Source organism: Diospyros lotus, chromosome 1, assembly GCF_014633365.1.
Source record: "Diospyros lotus cultivar Yz01 chromosome 1, ASM1463336v1, whole genome shotgun sequence".
Classification (NCBI taxonomy): Eukaryota; Viridiplantae; Streptophyta; class Magnoliopsida; order Ericales; family Ebenaceae; genus Diospyros; species Diospyros lotus.
The window spans coordinates 2,764,391-2,786,816 of NC_068338.1; the positions used below are offsets into that span (position 1 = coordinate 2,764,391).

The 22,426-nt window shown below is 39.3% G+C and overlaps 1 protein-coding gene across 3 annotated transcripts in view; it reads right to left on the reverse strand.

Annotated features, from left to right (window-relative positions):
* LOC127809770 (uncharacterized) overlaps nt 1–22,426 on the reverse strand; it is a 53,313-nt gene that overhangs the window by 11,302 nt on the left and 19,585 nt on the right. For all 3 annotated transcript variants that reach the window (XM_052348841.1, XM_052348833.1, XM_052348850.1), the window contains exons 4-5: nt 9,872–9,952; nt 7,638–7,877 (exon numbers count right to left, since the gene is read on the reverse strand). In XM_052348841.1, the coding sequence (XP_052204801.1) occupies nt 7,638–7,877; nt 9,872–9,952 (321 nt within the window). The remainder of the gene's footprint in view (nt 1–7,637; nt 7,878–9,871; nt 9,953–22,426) is intronic.

Genomic DNA, 22,426 nt, shown 5'->3' on the forward strand with positions numbered 1-22,426 from the left:
CACTTTAAGAGTAAGAGAGTTTAAGACTCGAGTATGATGAGGAAAAGCTTCAAGGACATTTAGGGGAGTCTAAAACTTTAGAATTTTTTAGGAGAGTCTATTGATGAGAGAAGCAGATGTCAATATAACTTCTCCCCAATAAAAAATTGAAATTGAATGAGTGAACATTAGGGCCCTTGCTGTCTTAAGGAGATGGCAGTTCTTTCTTTTAACAATCTCATTTTGTTGAGGGCTATAAAGACATGAGCTTTGGTGAATGATACCATACTCAATCAAGTACTTATTAAACTCATTTGAAAAATATTCTTGGCCATTGTCAGTCCTCAACACATGAATTGATGTTTGAAAGACATTTTGCGCCATTTGATGAAACCTTTTAAAAACAAGATAGGCTTCATATTTGTCTTTCATTAGAAAACTCAACTAATCCTTGTATGGTCATCTATGAAAGTGATGAACCATCGAGTATTAGGGAGATTTGGAGTTCTAGCTGGTCCCCAAATATCACTATGAACCAAATGAAAAGGTTTTGAAGGTGTATAGATACAGTTAGGATGAGGACTTTCGGTCTGTTTTGCAAGAATACAATGTTCACAATGGAAATCTTGAATTTTATTGCTCGAAAAAGAAGGATACAAAAGTGTAAGAAACTCAAAACTAGGATGTCCTAAACGCTGATGCCATAACATTATTTCTAATTCTGAAATAGTAGATAAAGAAGATTGAATAGGCAACCTAACTGCAATAGAATGATCCAATCTTGGGAGTTTGATAGAGTCCTCCTTTCTCCTCAGCACTGCCAATCATCTTTCCTGAGGATAGGTCCTGAAAACATAATAAGATTGGAAGAATGTCACCAAACATCCCTTTTCCTTAGTTAATTTACTAACTAATAGCAAATTACGCTTTAAATCAAGTACATATAGTACTGATTTAAGAGTTACTCCTACTACACAACCTGTCCCTTTTCCTTTTGCAAAGGATGTTGTACCATCAACCATAAAAACAGTAATGTTTTGATCACAAGGTTCATAATTGGACAGCATACTAAGAGAGCTTGTCATATGATTTGATGCTCTAGTGTCTATGATCCAACAGCTTGTACAAAATTTTTGAGAGATAAGGGAGTATTTAGCATTACCTTGCTTTGCTAGGGATACCATTAGATTAGTGTTGTGTGGATTTTCAAATTTATCACCTTGGTTTGGCTTAATAGCTGCTATAAAGCCTCCAATTGATCTGTTGTAGGTGAAGTTTGTTGGATTCCCCTTTTTAGCCTCTACCATGTAGGTAGATTGTCCTCCGAATTGTCCTCCCTTCCTTCGATTCCTTGGCTTCCAGTTTGCTAGCTTTCCATGAATTTTCCAGCAAGTTTCTCTATGGTGGTAAGACCTATTGCAGTGGTCACAACACTGCTTCTTTTTTAGACTCACCTTTAGCTGTGATGGGTATTTTTCCTCAAGAAATATTCAAGGTTGAGGTTGGAGTATAGACCTCATTATTGGAGTGTCCTCAATCAGATAATATCACCTTCTTCCTATTTTCTTCTCGTCTTACTTCTGCAAAGACCTCTCTTATGGATGGAAAAGGTTTTGTCCCGAGTAGCCTGCCTCTTACCTCATTTAAGTCTAAGTTTAGACCATGTAGGAAGTCAAAAACACTCTCATTTTCCACTATCTTGTCATATTTTTTTCCATTAGCAGAACACTCCCATGTAATCTCATAAAACAAATCCATCTCTTGCCACAATTCTGTTAAAATATTATAGTACTCAGTAACTGAATTTGCATCTTGTCTTGTGGTTCGAATGAGTGACAGGATCTGAAAATATTGGGTTGTATTCTCTAGGTCTAAATAGATTTCTTGGCCTGCCTTCCAATTTCACTAGCTGTCTTGTAAAATAGGTAGGTCCTTCCAACCTTCAGTTCCATGGAATTAACCAAGCAAGCCATAACAATGGCATTCTTGGCCTCCCATATGCCATAGGTTGTTGTCTCAGGGCTTGGCTTATAGAAACTACACCTGTTAGATAGCCTACCTTCCCCTTTCCTCGAACAACTAACAAGACTAACTGGGACCATTCTCTAAAATTAATTCCATTCAGCTTGTGTTGAGTGATCAAGAGAGAGTAGCTTTCAATGGTTGTTGGAACAATTGGAACTTGACTATCCCCTTCATTGGAGGAGGATTAGTGGTAGAAGTCTCACTAGCCGATTGTTTTTCAGCCATACCATGGACTTAAGACTCCTTTATGGAGTAGGAAACGAGAAATCAGGTGCCACAAGAACGTGGCCCTAATACCATGAAAGAATTAGTTAGGGGAATGGCAAAATCTTCCACCATACCAACTTCATTGATTTAGGAAAACTTATATACAAAAAAAACACCTAAAAAATCTCCTACAAACTCTCCTATTTTACAGGAATGGATAACAACAACCATTAACTAATCTAATTTACAAATTTGGATTGATACAACTTAGATATCCTTAGTTTATTCCAAGATTACATTCATCCTTTATTCTTCTTTATTTGTTAGTTCAATTTGTTGTGATCTTTTACACACTCTAGACCCTTATCCATCCAGCCTCTTCCTTATCTCTTTCTTCTTCCAACAATACTTAAATCACATATAAAAATAGCATATTAACCATTCAAATAGAATACTTTCTTAAGAGACAAGTGGATTGCCTCAGTTGTAAGGATTGTAAAGGTATGCTAGAAGAATGTTTGATTGACATGAATATAAAAACATGTGAAAAATCATACGACTCCATGGACTCGTAGGGTTAGGCAAATCCTTCACCTCGGCATTCAGGTAGTCCCCTGGCACCTTTGGATTCAAGTCTCCAAGCTCTCGCCAGTCAGGGGCGCCACCCTTAATTGCCTCCGCCGAGTAGATAAGCCTCAAGAAGTCATCTCCCGGGCACGTCCTTTCCAAATATCCCCGGGGGCCAAGTAGAAGCCATATTTTATGAAGCCTGTGGCATAGCTTTCTTTTTCTACGTGGCATACATGAGAGAGCTAGTACTCCCTCACAATTGTCGCACGGATAGCATCTGTGTCTACCTCCTCAAACCGGTGGGCAATCTCCACAGCTTTTCTCTATGCCTCCTAGAGTTGAATTTGCAAATCATTCTTCTCCTCTAGGGCATGGCGATGCTCTTCTATTAGAGAGCCGTTAGCAGCCCGAAGGACTGCCTCGATCTTCTGTTACACCTCCAGCTTGCCCATTATTCGCCCAAACTCCTCATTAAGGGAGCTCCTCTCCCCCCTTATTCTCTCGAGATCTCTCTTGAGGCCTTGGGCTCAGCCCCAATAACCCTTGAGGTCCCTAACCTTATGCTCCAAAAGTCTTCACTGATCCCTGAGGCGTAGGCCTTCCTCAATAAACTTTTGTTTGTCCGCCTCAACCTTGGCCAAGTCGACCCGAGCATTCGCAATAGCAATACCTATCATTGTATCCCTTGCCAGCAAAAATTAAAATCAATAGCCTCATCCAATAATAAGGCATAAGTGCCAAAAAAGTCTTAAAATTTCCATACCTCAACCAGGCACTGCTCCGCAGCATTCAAGGCCTCCAACATGCATCCCCCATAGATTAACCTTGCCCCAACACCAGGCTCCTTAATTGAGTTTGTGTCCAAGAGCCTTGGGCACACTTGGAATCCCCGCCCCTTTAATCGTCAGTGTCGAAGGCGCACCTCTCCCTAGTGGATAGGTCCCAAGGAAGGTAGCAATGGTGGGTGTATCATAAACTCCGAGTCCAGTTCCCGACGGGGTGGGCGCTCTGTGGGTTGCGAGAACGGTACATTGCAAATAGTTCGATGCTGGTTGTGATACCTTTCCAATTGGGCATGCTCCCGTTGTGCCTCAGCCTCCTCCTCTACTGCCCTTGCATGCCTAGCGGCCTCTAAAGTGGCTTGGGTCCTTGGGCTCAGTAGTGATGTTGGGTTCGGTAAATCTCCTTCCTCAAAATACCCACCAAAAGTTTAAGGGGATGGTGGAAGATTTAATGGAGGGAAGTCGAAAAAGTACTCAAGCAAAGGCTCTGTGGTTCCCCCTACAGCGCTCGTGCCTTTTCCATCCACCTTGGCTCTTTTATTTCGTCTCACCAGGGGGATCTCCCCTTCTTCGATCTCCTTAGAATGGGGAGCAGGAGTAATCTATAGCGGTGTCTCCTCTCGAGTCTCCTGTAAGGACTCGACCATCCTACCCAGCGCTAACCTCTGAAACCGCCTCATCTCTACAAAAAATAGCAGGTCATTAGCGCATTCCCAAAGCAGAAGTAAGCAAAAAGAAAAGGGGCAAGGTGAGCACCCTTAGGAGGGTTTGTCTCCCTTTCGCACCCTTCTTCCTCCTCCTCCTCTCCTACCACATCCTTGTCTCCCACCACATCCACCTCTTCATCATCTCCTTCTCCACTATCCTCCGACAAAGAGGATAATGAGGAAGCAGCCCCCTCAAACTTAGTCGATCCCAAGGAATCGACGTTATTGTCCTCCTCAACAACCATTCATCCTGCCACAATAAGGCACTCGTCAACAAATATGTCAGACAAGGCCACTGGACCCCCTTGGGCCAGTTTATTAACCTCTTCTTGGTGCTCCTTCACCAACGAATCCACATTCGGCCACTTGCACACTGCGCTTATTTCCTCCATGCGCCAGAATCGTGACGATCTCCAACAACCCCGAGGCGGCCAAACCACCAGCCACTTAGTCTCAAAGTCGTCCACCTTTTGTGGCTCGCTCTTAAACAGCTAACCTTATTAATTGTTTTTTGGAGAGTCACAAATTCTCTCTCCTCTTATTGTCCGAACACAGTACACGCTCCTTGCATAGGACAGAAAATCTTGTTAGCACAGCCCAACCATTTGGGTGAAGTTGGGCCAACACTAGCATCTCCTTCTCCAAAAATTGCATCCCAAAAGGGTGCAGTGGAAGCCTAAGCCCCTCTCTTAAGCTATCCAAATAAATTGCTATCCTGCCCCCGTAACTGTGGCCATATATTCTGTTGCCTTAGGACCCCTTGGTTTCCACGATCACGGGATGCGATAAGATTGTGCAATGTCGCCTACGATCTTGCCTCTTAGCATTGACTGCTGAAGCCTAGGAGAGATGGTGATTTCGGTAAGGCCCGACATGCCTGTTTGAGGGTCGAAAGAGAGTTGAGAAGAAGCCATCGGGGTTTACCTTAAAGTGTTAGTTTTCTGGAAAATAAAGTCTTCGGGAGGGTCGGAAGACTCTTCAAGAGCTCCAGATGCCTCTAGCTCTTCAGGAAGAAAGGCAAAAATGTGGCCTGTGGAGGACCACTGCCTATTTATAGCCCGACTCTTCGAAAGCCCAAGCATCGCCAAAGTCACCCGGAGACTTTCCCTTCGATGACTCATATCCAACAGCCAATTTGGGCCAACCCATGTCCCAGTTTTCAGATGTCGGGCACCCACGTTTTTACTCTTCCCTTTGCCTTGCAGTCAAAGACAAGAGTGGGGAGCCATTATTGTGGGGTGCCCTAAGAAAATCAAAATTCCCAAAAATTCACAAAAGGATTCAGAGTAGACTCTGATGACCCCAAAGAGTCTTCCGGAGTCTTTGGGAAGGTCAAGCCTCAGCATTGTCAAGGCCCAAGACTACTTCAAAGTCTTCTGGGTCCAAGCCACCTGATGGTTCTAAAGAGTCTTCAAACCCATCCGAAGAATACTCATCAGGGGACTTCAACCCCAAGGATACCTCCAGACCCTCCGGCCTCATCCAATGCATCTTCCCCGGAGGCTTGGGAGATTCTCGTCCGCATACCACATGTTATGTGGGTCCCACCACTAAGTGTCTATAAATAGCCGCCTATTTCACGATAAACAGACCTTTTTTGGCCAAGACCTTTACTCGCCCTCTAAGACCTCAGGCCCTAAGCCATACAGAACCCTTCGAGAGGCAATCCCTGGAAGACTCCTAAACAAAACATATAACAGAACATACGACACGCATGCATACATATACACATCTGCATTCCTGCTTCAAGACAACATTGTCTGACTTAAGCATCAGAGGGCCCGCGTCGAGAAGATCTCTACGTGTCTCCTAACTGTCTTTTGTACTGCAGACACTACTTGCATCCCAAAGACCCCGAAGATTCATCCAGAAACCCCCGAAGCCTCGGCTCTCCCAGACAACGGATTAAGCCTGGTACCCTGGACCTTGGGGCTCTGCCTGGGACTCTACATTGGTTGTTCCCTAAGACAATAAATTTAATTGTTATAATTAGGCAACAACAAAAACATGATTCAATTCATTCAACAATGCCTTAATCTCTCCTACTTTAGCCTATTTATAGGTTGTTACATCCTTTTAGTTAGTAACAAACTGAAGGTACAAACAATATTATAGCAACCTAAAGTACAACAAAGGAAAAATAAAATACATGTAATCTATTATTACTAATATGCCCTTGGGGTCATGACACTAATGAGTGATATGAAATTGTTAAACTATTATTTCATCTAAAAGCTTAAACAAATAAATAGCAAGTTAACTTTTATATTCTTATTTTACTCTCAAACACACCCCCTCACATGGGGTCAGACTTCATTGCATAACTAACCTAAACATATGCAAGTATTTAACTATTGGGTTAGCAGTGAGACATGAACTCGAGGCATTTACTTACTATGATCCTATGTTAAATTGTTAACATCTCATCAAAAAGCCTCTAGTTAGTAAATAGAGAGCATCTTTATCTTTTCTATTATTATTTTTACTCGCAGCAAGTGAAGTCAAAAAGTAGTATAAAAATCTCAAGAAATTACTTAAATTATAAAATTTTAGCTATTTTATAATATGGAATTTATCGAATATGGATACCCATTACCCAACAAGAATGGGGATGGGGGAGAGGTCCTTAGTCCAAACCCTCCCCCATTATTGCCCTATTGAATTATAAAAGCCTTTAAAAAGATAAAATCATAAATAAAATGATTGGCTAGGTAGAATTCACATAATCGACCTCATATAATGGGATAAATGATTCATATGTTATATCACGAGTCACTAATTTAATTGACCAGAAATGAGACAATAAGAGATGTAATTATGCTAAGCTAAATGGTCTCTTTTATTTTCTAGTTCTAACATAAATTTATATGGCTTATCAACTGTTTGTCCATTAAAAAACATCTTGGAATATTAAACCTTCAACATGCTTTTTTATTTTCAATAAATATAGAGAATCAAAATTTGGGCAAAAGAAACCAAGTCAATAGCATTGGCAAATGTAGGATGGGGTTATTCTTATTAGAATTGAGGAGAATAGCTTCTATTACATATTCAAATGCAAAGCTACATAACCACTCAAACTTCAATATGCTTCGATACTTCCATGCATCAATTTATGTTATAGGTATTTTTGCAGAAACGTTTTCCTTCCATCAGATTATTGCTATCATGTATGACAGCCAATCTTTTGGATTATCAGGAAGCATAAGTAGTGCAAAGAAAAGGTTCAAGTTGGAATATGGTTTCAGATATTCAAACTGAACCTCTGTCCATTTGTACATAACTAAGGATGAGCAGTTTCAACTAATAAAACAACTTCACCAAACAGTATTCCTTGTATCTGACAGATAAGATGGGGAAAGACTACCTTAATACCAGCCTCATTGCAGACTTCACATGCAGGAATATCATTATTTTGGAACCAACCACGCAGATCAAGAAAGGATCTAAGACCAAGCCCAATGTTGCCATCTGAGGTTGAACAGAGCCAACGATCCTGCACGAGTTCCTCAAGAGTTTTCTCCTTCTGAGACATTGAAAAGTTCTTGAATGCCGGAGGAAGTTGAGCAGGAGCATCTTGTGATTGGGACCCTGCTCCAATTGGAACCTGAAGAGTCAAAAAAAGGAGTATCAGACCAAAAGTCAACATTTAATTTTAGGGCAGTTACATTGCTTTTCAAGCATTATCCAACTGGAACACTTTTCTTAAACAATATATAGCATCAGTTGGGGTGAACTTTCATTTCTTGATCTCACTGTTAGTGCATAACTCTTAACTAAAAATTTAAAGAACAAATTTTTCTAGAGAACATTTCACAAAATGACAATTTTCCTTCCATCAAAAAGCTTCATACTAAATGTGCATCTCAGAGAGTAAGTCTTTTTAACAAAGCTTAAGAAAACATTAACATGCCCCAATCTGCTTTGAGGAAGACATCACCACACATTTCCTGGCTCTTCCAAAAAACAAAAAGTAGCAACAGAAAACCAACTTTAAATACAACAATCACAAGTCTCAATCCCACAAGATGGGATCAAGTTTTATAATAACAATTTACTTAACATGTATCCAAAATTCATGCTATTTGATCTGACAAGTTTTATGTTGCCTGTTGATTTTGCCTAACGCAATCCTCCTCCCTTGTCTAGACTTGGGACCAGCTCTAAATAGGAAGGACACCTTCAACACTACAAATGTTAAGGGGATTACTCAAACAACCTTTAGATTCATCAAGCATTTGCATCAATTGCATAAGTTAAATCTGACCAGAGTTCTTATCCTAAGAAAGGGTGTGTAGAAGACCCAAAAGACTTAAAACCTAGTAGACCTGTAGGTAGCACTTACAAAATCCTCTCTAAGGTTCTCCGTGTAGGACTCAAGGAAGTGATTAGTTGTGTTTTTTCAATCTAAAATTGCCTTTGTTGGTGGTGATCAGATTCATGAAACTGTTCTCATGACTAATGAGTGCTTGGCTTCTAAAATGAAGAGTGCTGACAAGAGTCTCACTTATAAATTGGATATTTCAAAAGCCTATAGAGAGAACATTTTTTAAAAAGATATCCATGATTGATGTCCTTTTAAGATAATTTTTTAAAAAGATATCCATGATTTATTTCCTTTTATATTTCTTGTGGATTAAGGCAGACACTCCTTGTTGTCCATCCTCCATTAGGCAGTTCTTTGAAGACCTTCAGTCCATCTGGTTGGTACAAACCCCTAGTTCCCTATGCTTCCTTTTGTATAAGTTTTGCCCACTCCTCCTTAGGGTTTTTATTAACATGCTTATTAATTTAAAAGGGCAAAAAAAAAAATTCATTATGGCCATGCAAAATACCTCTATCCCTCTCTTATTTCATTTTCAATCTTGTTTGTTTGTGTGTGTGTGTAGTTTGAGGGAAAACCTTGTAGCAACATAAGATTGCTCTTTGTGACCAACAAGTCACAAGTTTGAGTTGAGGAAACATTTTTTTTGGGCAACACCCCCCCACCCCCCTGCACGCAGAAAAGAGAAAAACGGGGAAACACTGCTTACAAATACTACTTTCCCCCAATCCTTGTTATGTGATGTACCTAAAAGATGAGTAGTGATAGACCAAAATACCTCTTTACCAAACCCATGATCCAAATGGCCCAAAGTATCGGAGCAATAGAAGATTGCAAGGCCCATTAGGGAGGGAGTACTACATAATATGGAAATGAACAAACTTTCTTTTCCTTTAAATTTCAATGAGAAAAGAAAAGACGACCACAATTAGGCCAATGATGTCCAAACACAAAGGCATTTGTGCCCAAAGATGGAATTTTTTAAACTCTCATTATTAGAAGTAATGAGAAATGTCATTCAAGCTAAGTTCGGAATAATAAGCCATGTCCATGTAGGAATGGAGCTTTCCACAGTATCAGTCAAGTTCATTTAGTAGTAACCAATAAAACAAGTAAATAAAAGGACCATTCTCGTACAAAAGGCCGCTGAAAATGTCAGTCAGCATCAACAATAATGCTGATTATTTTCTGAGTGCATAAACACAACAATGAACTCAAAGAAACAGGCAAATGTTACTTAGGGAAGATAATTTGTTGTTCAGTAAAAAGAATCAAACCTGATTTTCCAACCGTATATTGAGAGCATCAATATTGGATATGCTACCCTTAGCTGTGGCATCTTGGGTAATGGCTTCTATCTGATATTCAATATCAACAATTGCAAAGGACCAAAAAATCAGTCCAAACAATTTAATTTCTATGCTTTATATCAGAAATCAATATTGACATGGGATAAGATTGTAAAGAAATATACACAAAGTCAAACAATAGGACACAACAGAATCTAAAACTTTATATATCATCAAGATGTATCCTGAAGTGCCAAAGCCTCAAAATAACATCATTTGACAGAAGCATTGAGAAGATATGAATTTTTATATTTTTTATTCTTTGTTATTTATTTATCTATTCATTGACCAATTGTAACCAAATTGTCATATAAAAGAAAGAGAATTGTGATCATCATATAAAAGTAGCATAGTACTGGAAGTTTGACCAAAATGGTGCTCTCTGCTAAGATTGTGCTGATAGGGATGGAGACTGTTAGTAGGATTTGTAATTAGGAAAGTTCATAGTTGTCAAAGGCGCAAGGCTACTGTGATGGGCCTTGGAGCCAAGGCGTGAGGCACTGGACCACACCTCCAATTTGTAAAATATTTATAAAATACTTATAAACCATTATTACCAATTTGTAACCATGAAAAGGTAAAAACAAAATCATGAATGAAAAGCAACCAAAACTAAAACAATAACTAACACTACTTCAAGTACAAGAACAGTAAAATAATAATTAACATCACTTCAACCAAGTACAAGAATGCAACCAACAACATTGTTCAATAAAAATTAACTGATTCAAAAAAATCAAGAGCGAAAAAAAACAAATGCGGACACAAGAAATCACAAATAATTTTAAATTACAGTCAAGATTCTCAAATCATTTATTAAAAATTACCCTCATCATCAATTTGAAGGTCTAAGTTTTCTTTCTCTTCTTTTTCTTTTCATTTCTTTTTTGGCTAATTTCCTCTTCTTTTTCCTCCTCTAAGACTAATAAGTTTTTCCTCTTGAGCAGTTTCCTCCATATTAATCTCTTCCTCATCCATGAGCTCCAATTGAGTAGAAAGCACTTCCAAAGAGCATGGACTTTTTCCTTTTGATAATGAAGAAACAACACTTGCTTTTGTTTTGTTTGATGTATAGGCTCATTCACTCCAGCAATTATAACAATATCACCCATGTTCAAGAATCCTCATTAAAAAAAAAATTCCTGATTCTCATCAAAATTATCTTTCTTGTGTTAGCTTGCATCTTCTTTTGCTAAGAAACTCATTAATCAAAAAATAACATAATGATAACCATGATGTAATTAGATAACAATAGTAACTTACATCCTAAAAAACATGCCAATTTCCAGTGCAACCTGAAGCACTACAACTGAGACTTATAACTCCAAAAGCAAGCTTTTGCAAAATTTGATGTCAATGAAACTCATTCAACTGGTTATTAAATAAACCCTAAGTAAATACTTGCTAACTAGCTACCATTCTGCAAAAAAATAGAAATAATTACAAACCGAACTGCTAGAAATTATCTGGTGCCTTTTTATTCCTTTGCCTTGTAGCTGTCTCCTTTCTGTAAAGACCTTGCACATTCTCATATAAAGCCAACTCATCACCAGCTTTATCTTGTAGTTCTTACCTAGTACTAACCTTTTAATGCAATCATGCAAATTTTTTGTCACTTCCTTATAGTTGGAAATATCACAAAGATATTGTATAAATAAAATAACAGTTTACTCAAAGGAGGACTCAAGTAACAGCTAGGTTGTTCTCCTAATCTTATGGCCCAAAAAATAGAAGATGAAAGGATAAAGTGATAAGGTAATTTGGAGATTGGAAAACTCCAAGAATAAAGGGGTAAAGGCAGTAGAATAATCCAAGATATAATAGTTTTTTAAATTCTTCTTCTTGTATTTTATCTTCAAAACATATTCAAATATGTTCCTAAAATATAGGAGATAACTTAGTTATTGTGTATAAATACCCTATACTACTAGAGAATCAATTTGTCAAATCCACAAGGGTCTAACAATGATTGGAGTCTGATCTCTTCCAAAAGGAGAGAGATCACAATGTGAAACGAGATAAATGTCGAAAAAGTGAGGAAGAGTGAATTAGAGAAACAGAGAGATGGAGAGGGAGATGGAGAATTGAGAGGGAAATTGTGAGGGAATCAGAGAATTTCATTCAAATCCTAGATGACTCCGATGGTAGGGTCGGCCTCAATTTATAGCCTTCCTACACATGCCATACACATAGGTTCTCATTGAATTTGATAACCACCTATGTATCACATGCCTCTTCTACCCGTGTACAATTACTTATTGCATCAACTACAACTAAATTCTGTTTATTACAGTATACCCCCAGGTACATGACAAATACCCTCCCCTTGAGACATTTCTTGTCCTCAAGAAATGGTTAGGAGACTAGCAACTTGAGGAAACTGATTAAGTCCGTCCAGAAGATACTCCAAGTGTTGTTTTCCTGATGCATGTTGGACCACTGCACCAGCACTTGCATGATTGGAGCCCCATGTTGATAGATTACTCATCTATCTACAATAGCAACCGGTTCTGGAGGAAGGCTGGTGTCTATGGTTCCCTCCCTGGGGCAATTGTGCACTGACTTGCTGTGTCCCTATAGCTTTCTTCAACAATGACATATGAAACACCGGATGGATTTGAGTTCCCTCTTATAGTTGCAGTTTATAAGGCACATTACCCAACTTGGCCACAATGGGAAAGGGGCCGAAATACCTGGGACTCAACTTAGAGATAGGACCAGGGGCTAAGGATTTGAGATGGGGGGGTCCCTATAACTTCAAATAGAGTGCCTCTCCCACAGTGAATTCTCTTTCACTCCTCCATTTGTCTGCCAATTGTTTCATTCAGTTCTGAGCCATGGCTAGGTCCTTCTTCAGCTACTTAAGGATCTACTGCCTTTGTTGCAGATGTTCATCCACGGTTGCCACAGTGGTGGGGCCTGGTAGGGCTAGCAATAGGGGTGGCTTGTAACCAAAGAGGGCCTCAAAAGGTGGCATTTTAATGGCATTATGGTAGCTAGAGTTATACCACTACTGTGCTACTAATATCCACTTGTGCCAGCCCTTAGGGTGTTCAAAACACAAGCACCTTAGGTAAGTTTCGAGGCATTGATTGACTCTCTCTGTCTACCCATCGGTTTGAGGATGATAGGAGAAGAGAGGTTCAACTTAGCCCCCAAAGACTTCATCAAGGACTACCATAAAAGGCTAGTGAAGACCTTGTCTCTGTCAGACACTATAGTCTTTGGAACCCCGTGCACTTTCACCACCTAATCTAAGAAGACCTAAGCCACTTCTTGTGTAGTGTAAGGGTGAGTTAGGCCCAGGAAGTAGGCAAACTTTGTGAGTCGATCCACCACAACAAATACGCAGTCCTTCCCTTTAGATTTTGAAAGTCCCTCAATGAAATCCATTGATACACTCTCCCACGCTTGCCCCTGAATATTCAAAGGTTGTAAAAGCCTTGGATAGGCCACAGTTTCATATTTGCATCTCTTACACACATCACAAGCAAGGACAAACTTCATCACCTCCTCCTTGAGCTTAGACCAACAAAATAATTGTTCACCTCATAAGTATTTTGGACCCTAGAATGACCCCCAATAGGGGATTCATGTAGGGCCTGTAGTATCTTCTCCTTTAGTTCTATGTTGTTCCCCACCACTATCCTACCTTTAAACTGTATCACCCCATTTTCCAGTATGTATTTTGCCTTGCGAGATCAATTATTAGTTGCTCCAAGAGGGCCTTGCCATGCTCATCTCCCTCATAACTTCTGGCCACTTCTTGACACCACTCCGGAACTAGGGCTGACATAGAGGCAGTTGTTCCCTCTTCATGGCATCGAGATAGAGCATCTACTGTAATATTCTCCTTTCCCTTTTTATATTATAGTACAGTCTAAGCCCATCAATTTTGTCATCCGTTTCCTTCACAAATGAGTTTGAAGTTTCTGTCATAATAAAAACTTCAAGCTCTCATGATCAGTCTTGATGATAAATCTACCCCTCTCTAGGTAGTGCCTCCATTTGTCCACTGCAATAATAACTTGCTAATAACTCCTTTTCATATATGCTGAGGCCCATATGTCATGGGGCTAAGGTCTAGCTTAAAAAAGCCAAGGGCCTACCTTCTTGCATGAGGACAACCCCTATGTCCATTCCACTTGCATCAGTCTCCACCACAAATGCCTTAATGAAATCCAATAAACTTAAGACTGGAGCTTCACTCATTGCCTTCTTCAATAGTTCAATGTTTGCCTCAACCTATTGATCCCATTTAAAATTGTATTTCTTTAGCAAATGGTTCGTGAGTCCTCTTGTGTTAACACGTCTTAGCAGAATGAGGTTGCTGAGAGGAAGAACCATCACCTTCTAAATGTGACTCAAGCCCTTCTCTTTGACACCCATGTTCCATTTTATTTTTGGGGAGGAAGCAATCTTAACTGCTACACGGCTTATCAACCAAACCTCATCTTAGGTATTTAACCAGCAAAGTCCCCTTCAAAACTCCTTGTTTCTTACCCTCACCTACCATATTTGACTAATTTACCTCTCAAGGTCTTTGGCTGCACCACTTTTGTCCATATCCACAAAATCAATCACACTAAACTTGACCTTAGAGTGCTTAAATGCCTATTTCTTGGTTATTCTAACACCAAAAAGGGATACGAGTGTTATCATCTCCCTTCTCGAAATTTCTTTATCTCCCTTAATGTCTCCTTTCTGAAAGATCAACCTTTTTTCCCCTCTCCCAACCTTTATCTTCAGGGGGACCACTATTCCACTTCAGAAGATGAAGCTATTTTTCTCCTTCCTTTACCTACAACCACTAACCATGATCAGTTGCTACAGCCTTTGCCTATAGCAACTAACCATGACCAGGGCAACTGACCATGACCAGCCCTTGCTTGCAACAGCCCAAGACCAGCCTCTGCATATAGCCACTGATAATGACCACTCTATAGCCAATGATGACCCCACCCTTTAGTCAATGACCAGTTTATGACCAGCAATTAGTCTTTCCCTATGCCAGCCTCACCATTGAAACCCATAAATCAACAAGAGACAAGGAAGCATAAGGACCCTACACTTGTATACTCAAGAAGACCACAACTTAATTTGGACCAAGAGCTACTCCCCATTTCCAACCCATGTTAGGTAATGAAATTTTGAAACCTGGGAATTCTAACTATCAGAATCCTATTGATCTTAAGTGGCCTATTGCATTGAGGAAGGGTACAGGTAAGTATACTCAACACCCTATTTCTCAATTTGTTTCCTCTCATTGTTTATCTTTGCAACATTCAACCTTCCTTTCAAATCTTAACTCCATAACTATCCCAAGGACTACTCGTAAAGCATTAAAAGATAAGAACTAGACTGTTGTAACATTTGTATTAGATTAGATTAAATGTAATTATGTATTTTGTATAGCTGCATATTTTAATTCCTAATTTAGTGTTAGATTTAATTTGTTCTCCTAGAAGGTCTGTTTCTAGAAGAAGGCTGCCAGCTTTATGTGTTAGTTATTCGGTTAGGCTGTTAGTCAGTTTTATTCCTTGTGCTCCGCCACCCCTATATCCTATAAACAGAGGTCGTGGATAGGTTTGTAAGGGTGTGAGTCTTAGTGTGCCAGAAATCGTGAAGGATTGTTTCCGGTTTACTGTCTTAAGTTGGGATTGAGTGCGAGAGGTTGGGAGTGGCTGGTTCTTAGCTTGTATTCCCTATTTTCCCTATAGCTTTCAGTGTATATGGGCAGGAGGGATTAAGTTCTCGTTGTAATCATCCTTGGTGGCTTCAAGATAGTGGATTTCAGTGGCTCCTAAGCAGTCTGGATGTAGGTCTTGGATTTCAAGACCGAACCAGGATAAATCTTGTTGTTTTCTCGTGCAGATGTTTTGTTTTCTTTTCTGTTCTTTGTTATCAGTATATTCTTGAGTTAGGAAGCTGGTTGGGTTGAGAGAATAGAGTGGAAAGCTGTGAGATACTCTAACAACTTGGTATCAAAGCCAAGAAGTGTTCTTCGGCAATCAAGAAACTCAAGGAATCTCGCTTCCTTCAAGAATCTGATATGGCACCATCTACCTCCAGATTTGACATCGAAAAATTCGATGGGTCAAATGATTTCAGTTTATGGAGGATCAAGATGGAGGCACTTCTCTGCAGTCAAGGACTCGAAGGAGCCCTGGAGCAAGAAACTAAAGCAATAGATGCAGCCACTGGGAAAGAAGTACCAGTGCTGGCTAAGGAACAAGAAACGGCCAAGAAAGAGATAAACAAAAAGGCATACAGCATTCTGATCCTAAGTCTAGGCGATAAAGTCCTTCGGGAAGTCTCTAAGTGGAAGTCAGCCGCAGAAATTTGGAAGAAGCTTGAAGACCTCTACCTCCAAAGATCTCTGTCCAGCCGCCTCTTCTTTAAGTCCAGGTTTTTTAATTTCAAAATGCAAGAATCCCAGAAATTGCATGACCATATAGATGATTTTAATAAACTAAGCCTAGATTTAGAAAATATAGGAGTCAAGTATGAAGAGGAAGACAAGGCCCTAGTTTTACTATATTCTCTGCCTAAGTCCTACGAAAATTTTGTAGATATCCTTCAACATGGTAGAGATAAGCTCTCATTAGAAGATGTCATAGGTGCCTTAAATTCAAAAGAACTTAGGTTCAAAATGAATGAGAAAACCTCTTCAGGGGATGCTCTATCAGTTAGGTCCAGAAGCTCTAAAAAGGAAAACAAGAAGAGAGGAAAATCTAGGTCTAAGTCTAGAAATGGGTAAGGCCCGATAAAATGTTACTATTGTTAGCAAGAAGGACATATAAAACGGCTATGACCAAAGAGAAAGAAAGACTTAGCAGATAAAGAAAAATCAGGAGATGGAGGAGCAAACTGTTGTGACTCTAGTTATGACAGTTCTGAGGCTCTTACTGTTAGTGAACATTCAGACAGCCTAGAGTGGGTTATTGACTCTGGTTGCTCCTTCCACATGACCCCTAGAAAACTGTGGTTGCAAGACTTCAGAGAAATTAATGGTGGAAAGGTCTTGCTCGGCAATGACCATGAATGTAAGGTTCAAGGGGTAGGAGACATTAGGTTAAAACTTCATGATGGCTCCGTAAAAACCCTCACTTCGGTGAGGTATGTCCCTGAATTAAAGAGAAACTTGGTTTCCCTTGGAGAGCTAGATAGAAATGGTTATAAGTTTAAAGGTGATGGTGGATTGTTTCAGATTTCAAAAGGATCATTAATTTGTATGAAGGCAGTTTTAAAGAATGGAATTTATCTATTGCAGGCCACCACTCTAGGTGGTGAAGTTTCAACAGCCAGCAATAATTCTAGATCTAAAGCAAGCCTGTGGCATCTAAGAATGTCACACATAAGTGAGCAAGGGCTCAAGGAACTTGCTAGCCAAGGTATTCTAGATATTGGGCAGTCTCTAGAATTATCTAAGTGTGAATCCTGCATTCTAGGTAAGTCAGCCAAAGTAAAATTCAGCAAAACTGCTATCCATTCTTCAAAAACACCCCTAGATTACATACACTCTAATTTATGGGGTCCGGCCCAAACAGAATCCCATGGAGGTTCTAGATATTTTCTATCCATTATAGATGATTTTTCTAGAATGTTGTGGGTATATGTTCTAAAATCAAAAGACAACACTTTTGATACATTTAAATCATGGAAGAATATGGTAGAAAACCAAAAAGGGAGATCTGTTAAGGTTATTAGAACCGATAATGGGTTGGAATTTTGTAATAAAGAGTTTGATCAAATGTGTAAAGCAAGTGGTATAATTAGGCATCTTACAACTCTCGAAAATCCCAAGCAAAATGGGGTTGCCGAGAGGATGAATAGGACCCTGTTGGAAAGGGTAAGGTGTATACTATTTCATGCCCAATTATCCAAGTCGTTTTGGGGGGAAGCAATGGCTGCTGCTGCTCATGTTCTTAATAGAACACCCTCAAAAGCTATCAGCCTTCAAACTCCTTATGAAAAGTGGACTGGCCATAAACCTAGCTTAGCCCATCTTAGAGTATTCGGTTGTCTAGCATATGCTCATGTAAAGCAAGGTAAGCTAGAACCTAGGGCTAAGAAATGCATTTTTATTGGTTACCCATCAGGTGTCAAAGGGTACAAACTATGGAACCTAGAATTAGATGGACCTAAAACCATAGTTACAAGAGATGTAATCTTTGATAAAGATTCTACCATAAAAATAGGAAGTAATGAGCCTCATCAAAATCAGAAAGAACCTGATACATCAGTTCAGGTGGAGATCCCGAATGAAATCCCAAATCTGTCCCAAGAAACCATAGATTATGAGCAGTTTGAACATGAACCTTTAGATAACCAGGACTTAGACCAAGGATCCTCTCAAGTAGAAGAAGAAGACGGTGACAGTGAAGCAGACTCAAGCCTTAGAGTACCTTCAAATCCTGATAGATACAATGTAGCTCGAGATAGGCAGCCTAGATCCCGTAGACCTCCCCAAAGGTATGGCTTCTCAGACCTGGTAGCTTATGCTTTTAATAGTGCAGCTGAATCCATAGGAGAATAGCCTCTTACCTATGAAGAGGCAATGGCCTCTAAAGATGTAGGAAAATGGCAGGAAGCCATGAGATCTGAAATTGCATCTCTAGATAAGAACCACACCTGGGAATTGGTTGAAAAACCAAAAGGGCAGCGTGTGGTAGGCTGCAAATGGCTGTACAAAATTAAAGAGGGAGCAGGAGATCAATCTAAGCCTAGATTTAAGGCTAGACTAGTGGCAAGGGGATTCACTCAAGTTCAAGGAGTTGATTTTAATGAAGTGTTCTCCCCAATTGTGAGGCACACTTCTATAAGAATTCTCCTAGCCATCACAGCCCAAATGAATTTATATCTTGAGCAGATGGATGTCACCACAGCCTTTCTCCATGGGGATTTAGAAAAAAGGATTTTTATGAGTCAACTGAAAGGCTTTGAAGCTAAGGGAGAGATGGAGAAAGTATGCTTGCTTAAAAAGTCATTATATGGACTTAAGCAGTCCCCTAGGCAATGGTACCGAAAATTTGATTCGGTTATGTTAAGCCAAGGATATTTTAGGAGCTCTTTTGACTGTTGCATTTACTTCAAACATATCTCTTCTAGTATTTCCATATACTTATTGCTCTATGTAGATGACATGCTCATAGCAAGTCAATCTTCTCAAGAAATCCAGCTTCTCAAGGGTAAATTGAGGGCTGAATTTGAAATGAAAGACCTAGGGAAAGCTAGGAAAATCCTAGGAATGGAAATTTTAAGAGATAAGCTCCATAGGAAGATATACCTTTCGCAGAAATCCTATTTAGAAAAGCTTCTAGTTAGGTTTGGAATGGCTGAAGTTAAGGCAGTCAGCCTGCCTTTTGCTACCCATTTCAAATTATCCTCAGATCAGTCTCCAAATCTTGAGGAAGAGAAAAGGGAAATGGATCATATTCCATATGCTAGTGCTGTAGGCAGCATTATGTATAGCATGGTATGCACTCGCCCTGATTTAGCTCATGGAATGAGTGTTATTAGCAGATTTATGGCAAATCTAGGGAAAGTTCACTGGATGGCAGTGAAGTGGATGTTTAGATATATTAAAGGGTCTATAAGGAATGCTTTAACCTATGGTGGAGCTAAACTAGGAGATAAAGCCAGCATCTTAGGGTTCTCGGATGCCGACTATGCGGCAGACCTAGACAAAAGGAGATCAACAACAGGCTATGTATTTCAACTGTGGAATTCTACAATTAGTTGGAAATCAGGATTGCAGCATGTGGTGGCCCTATCCACCACAGAGGCTGAATACATAGCTGTAGCTGATGCTATAAAAGAAGCTATGTGGCTTAAGGGTCTAGTTGGTGAGCTCTTAGATGTAGATGTCAAAACAACTTTGATGTGTGATAGTCAAAGTGCCATACATTTGTCCAAAAACCAAGCCCATCATGAAAGAACTAAGCATATAGATGTAAGGCATCATTTCATAAGGCAAATTATTGAAGATAAAACTGTTTTTCTAACCAAGATTGCAGGAGAAGACAATGCAGCAGATATGTTTACAAAACCAGTGCCTTCAGCAAAGCTTAATCACTGCATGAAGATCCTTCAAATAGATCCAGGAGGGCAGTGTTGATTCAAGGCAGAAGATGAAGTCTAATCGAAGTACAAATGGGTGGAGAATTTGTTGTAACATTTGTATTAGATTAGATTAAATGTAATCATGTATTTTGTATTGCTGCATATTTTAATTCCTAATTTAGTGTTAGATTTAATTTGTTCTCCTAGAAGGTCTGTTTCTAGAAGAAGGCTGCCAGCTTTATGTGTTAGTTATTCGGTTAGGCTGTTAGTTAGTTTTATTCCTTGTGCTCCGCCACCCCTATATCCTATAAATAGAGGTCGTGGATAGGTTTGTAAGGGTGTGAGTCTTAGTGTGCCAGAAATCGTGAAGGATTGTTTCCGGTTTACTGTCTTAAGTTGGGATTGAGTGTGAGAGGTTGGGAGTGGCTGGTTCTTAGCTTGTATTCCCTATTTTCCCTATAGATTTCAGTGTATATGGGCGGGAGGGATTAAGTTCTTGTTGTAATCATCCTTGGTGGCTTCAAAATAATGGATTTCAGTGGCTCCTAAGCAGTCTGGATGTAGGTCTTGGATTTCAAGACCGAACCAGGATAAATCTTGTTGTTTTCTCGTGTGGATGTTTTGTTTTCTTTTTTGTTCTTTGTTATCAGTATATTCTTGAGTTAGGAAGCTGGTTGGGTTGAGAGAATAGAGTGGAAAGCTGTGAGATACTCTAACATAGACTCTTGCTATGAGGGATGAAATGAATGCCCTAGAAAAAAACAAGACTTGGGAGGTAGTAGATCAACCAAAAGGAAAAAGGGCAGTAGGTTGTAAGTGGGTTTATACACTCAAACACAAAGCTGATGAGTCGTTGGAAAAGTATAAAGCTTGCATAGTTGCAAAAGGCTATACATAAACCTAGGGGATCGACTACCAAGAAACTTTTGCACTTGTGGCTAAAATGAATACTGTTAGAATCCTATTATCTCTTATAGCTTGCTTTGACTGGGATCTACAACAATTTTGATGTTAAAAATACCTTCCTATGTAGAGATTTAAAAGAAAAGGTCTTCATGGAATTATCACCAGGTTTTTAGAATATATTTGGGCCAAACAAAGTGGGTAAGCTGAGGAAAGCTCTCTATGGACTAAAAGCAATTCCCTAGCATGGTTATGCAAATTTATTGAAGCTATGCTAAGGATGGGATATCGATAAAGCCAAGGAGATCACACCCTCTTCATCAAACACTCAAAGGAAAGTAAACTCGCTATCCTCCTAGTATACGTTGATGATATAATTATGATTGGGGATGATGATATTGAAAAAGAAAAATTAAAAGTTCAACTAAAGAGTTTGAAATTAAAGATTTGAGAAGGTTAAGATATTTCTTAGGGATTGAAGTTGCCTACTCAAAACAAGGCATATTTATTTCCCAAAGAAAATATGTTCTTGATTTGCTCAAAGAAATAGGGAAGCTAGGAAGTCGACCTTCCAGCACACAAATTGAGCAAAATCACAAATTGGGAGGACAAGAAGATGGAAGTGTTGTTGATAAAGGTTAATATCAAAGATTGATAGGAAGGTTAATTTATCTATCCCATATATGACCTGATGTCGCCTACTCAATAGGGGTTGTTAGCAAATTTATACATGATCCTAGAAAAAAATATATGCAAGTTGTTCCTAGAATCTTACAATATTTGAAAGCCACACCAGGGAGAGGAATTCTATTTAAAAGAGGAGAAAAATTGACTATGGAAACTTATAACGATACTGATTACGCTAGATCCTTAACAGATAAGAGATCTGTTACAGGTTATTGTATATTTCTTGGAGGAAACATTGTTTCATGGAGGAGTAAAAAACAGCCAATATTATCCAGATCTAGTGCTAAGGTATGTTGAAGAATGATACTTCCGAGAAACGAAAACAGAGAGGAACAGAGAGAGAACTGAATATGGAATTAACTCAAAACTCAAGTTACAGAAAATGAGGACTATGCTGATATATATATAATCAGTTAGCCTCTGATACAAACCCAACCGCATAAAGCAATCACTTAATATAAGCAGCAAGCTTAACAGAAAACTAACAGAAACATAACAGAAAGACTAAACACATAGAAAAGACTAACTAAAGATCAGTTAGTCATGTCACGTGATCTCCAACATTTCCCTTCAAAACAAACTTCCTATCAGCAGCTGATTGCTCTTCAGTTGTCTTAGAGTGAGCTTCTCCAACATTTTCCCTCAAAACAAACTACCTATCAGCAGCTGATTGCTCTTCAGTTGTCTTAGAGTGAGCTTCTCCAACAGAAGCATGTGACAATCGAAGACCCAGATTAGCACAAAGCAACTGAAACCTGGTCTTAGGAAGACTCTTAGTAAAAACATCACCCAACTGATTAGATGTAGGAACATATCGAATCTCCACTT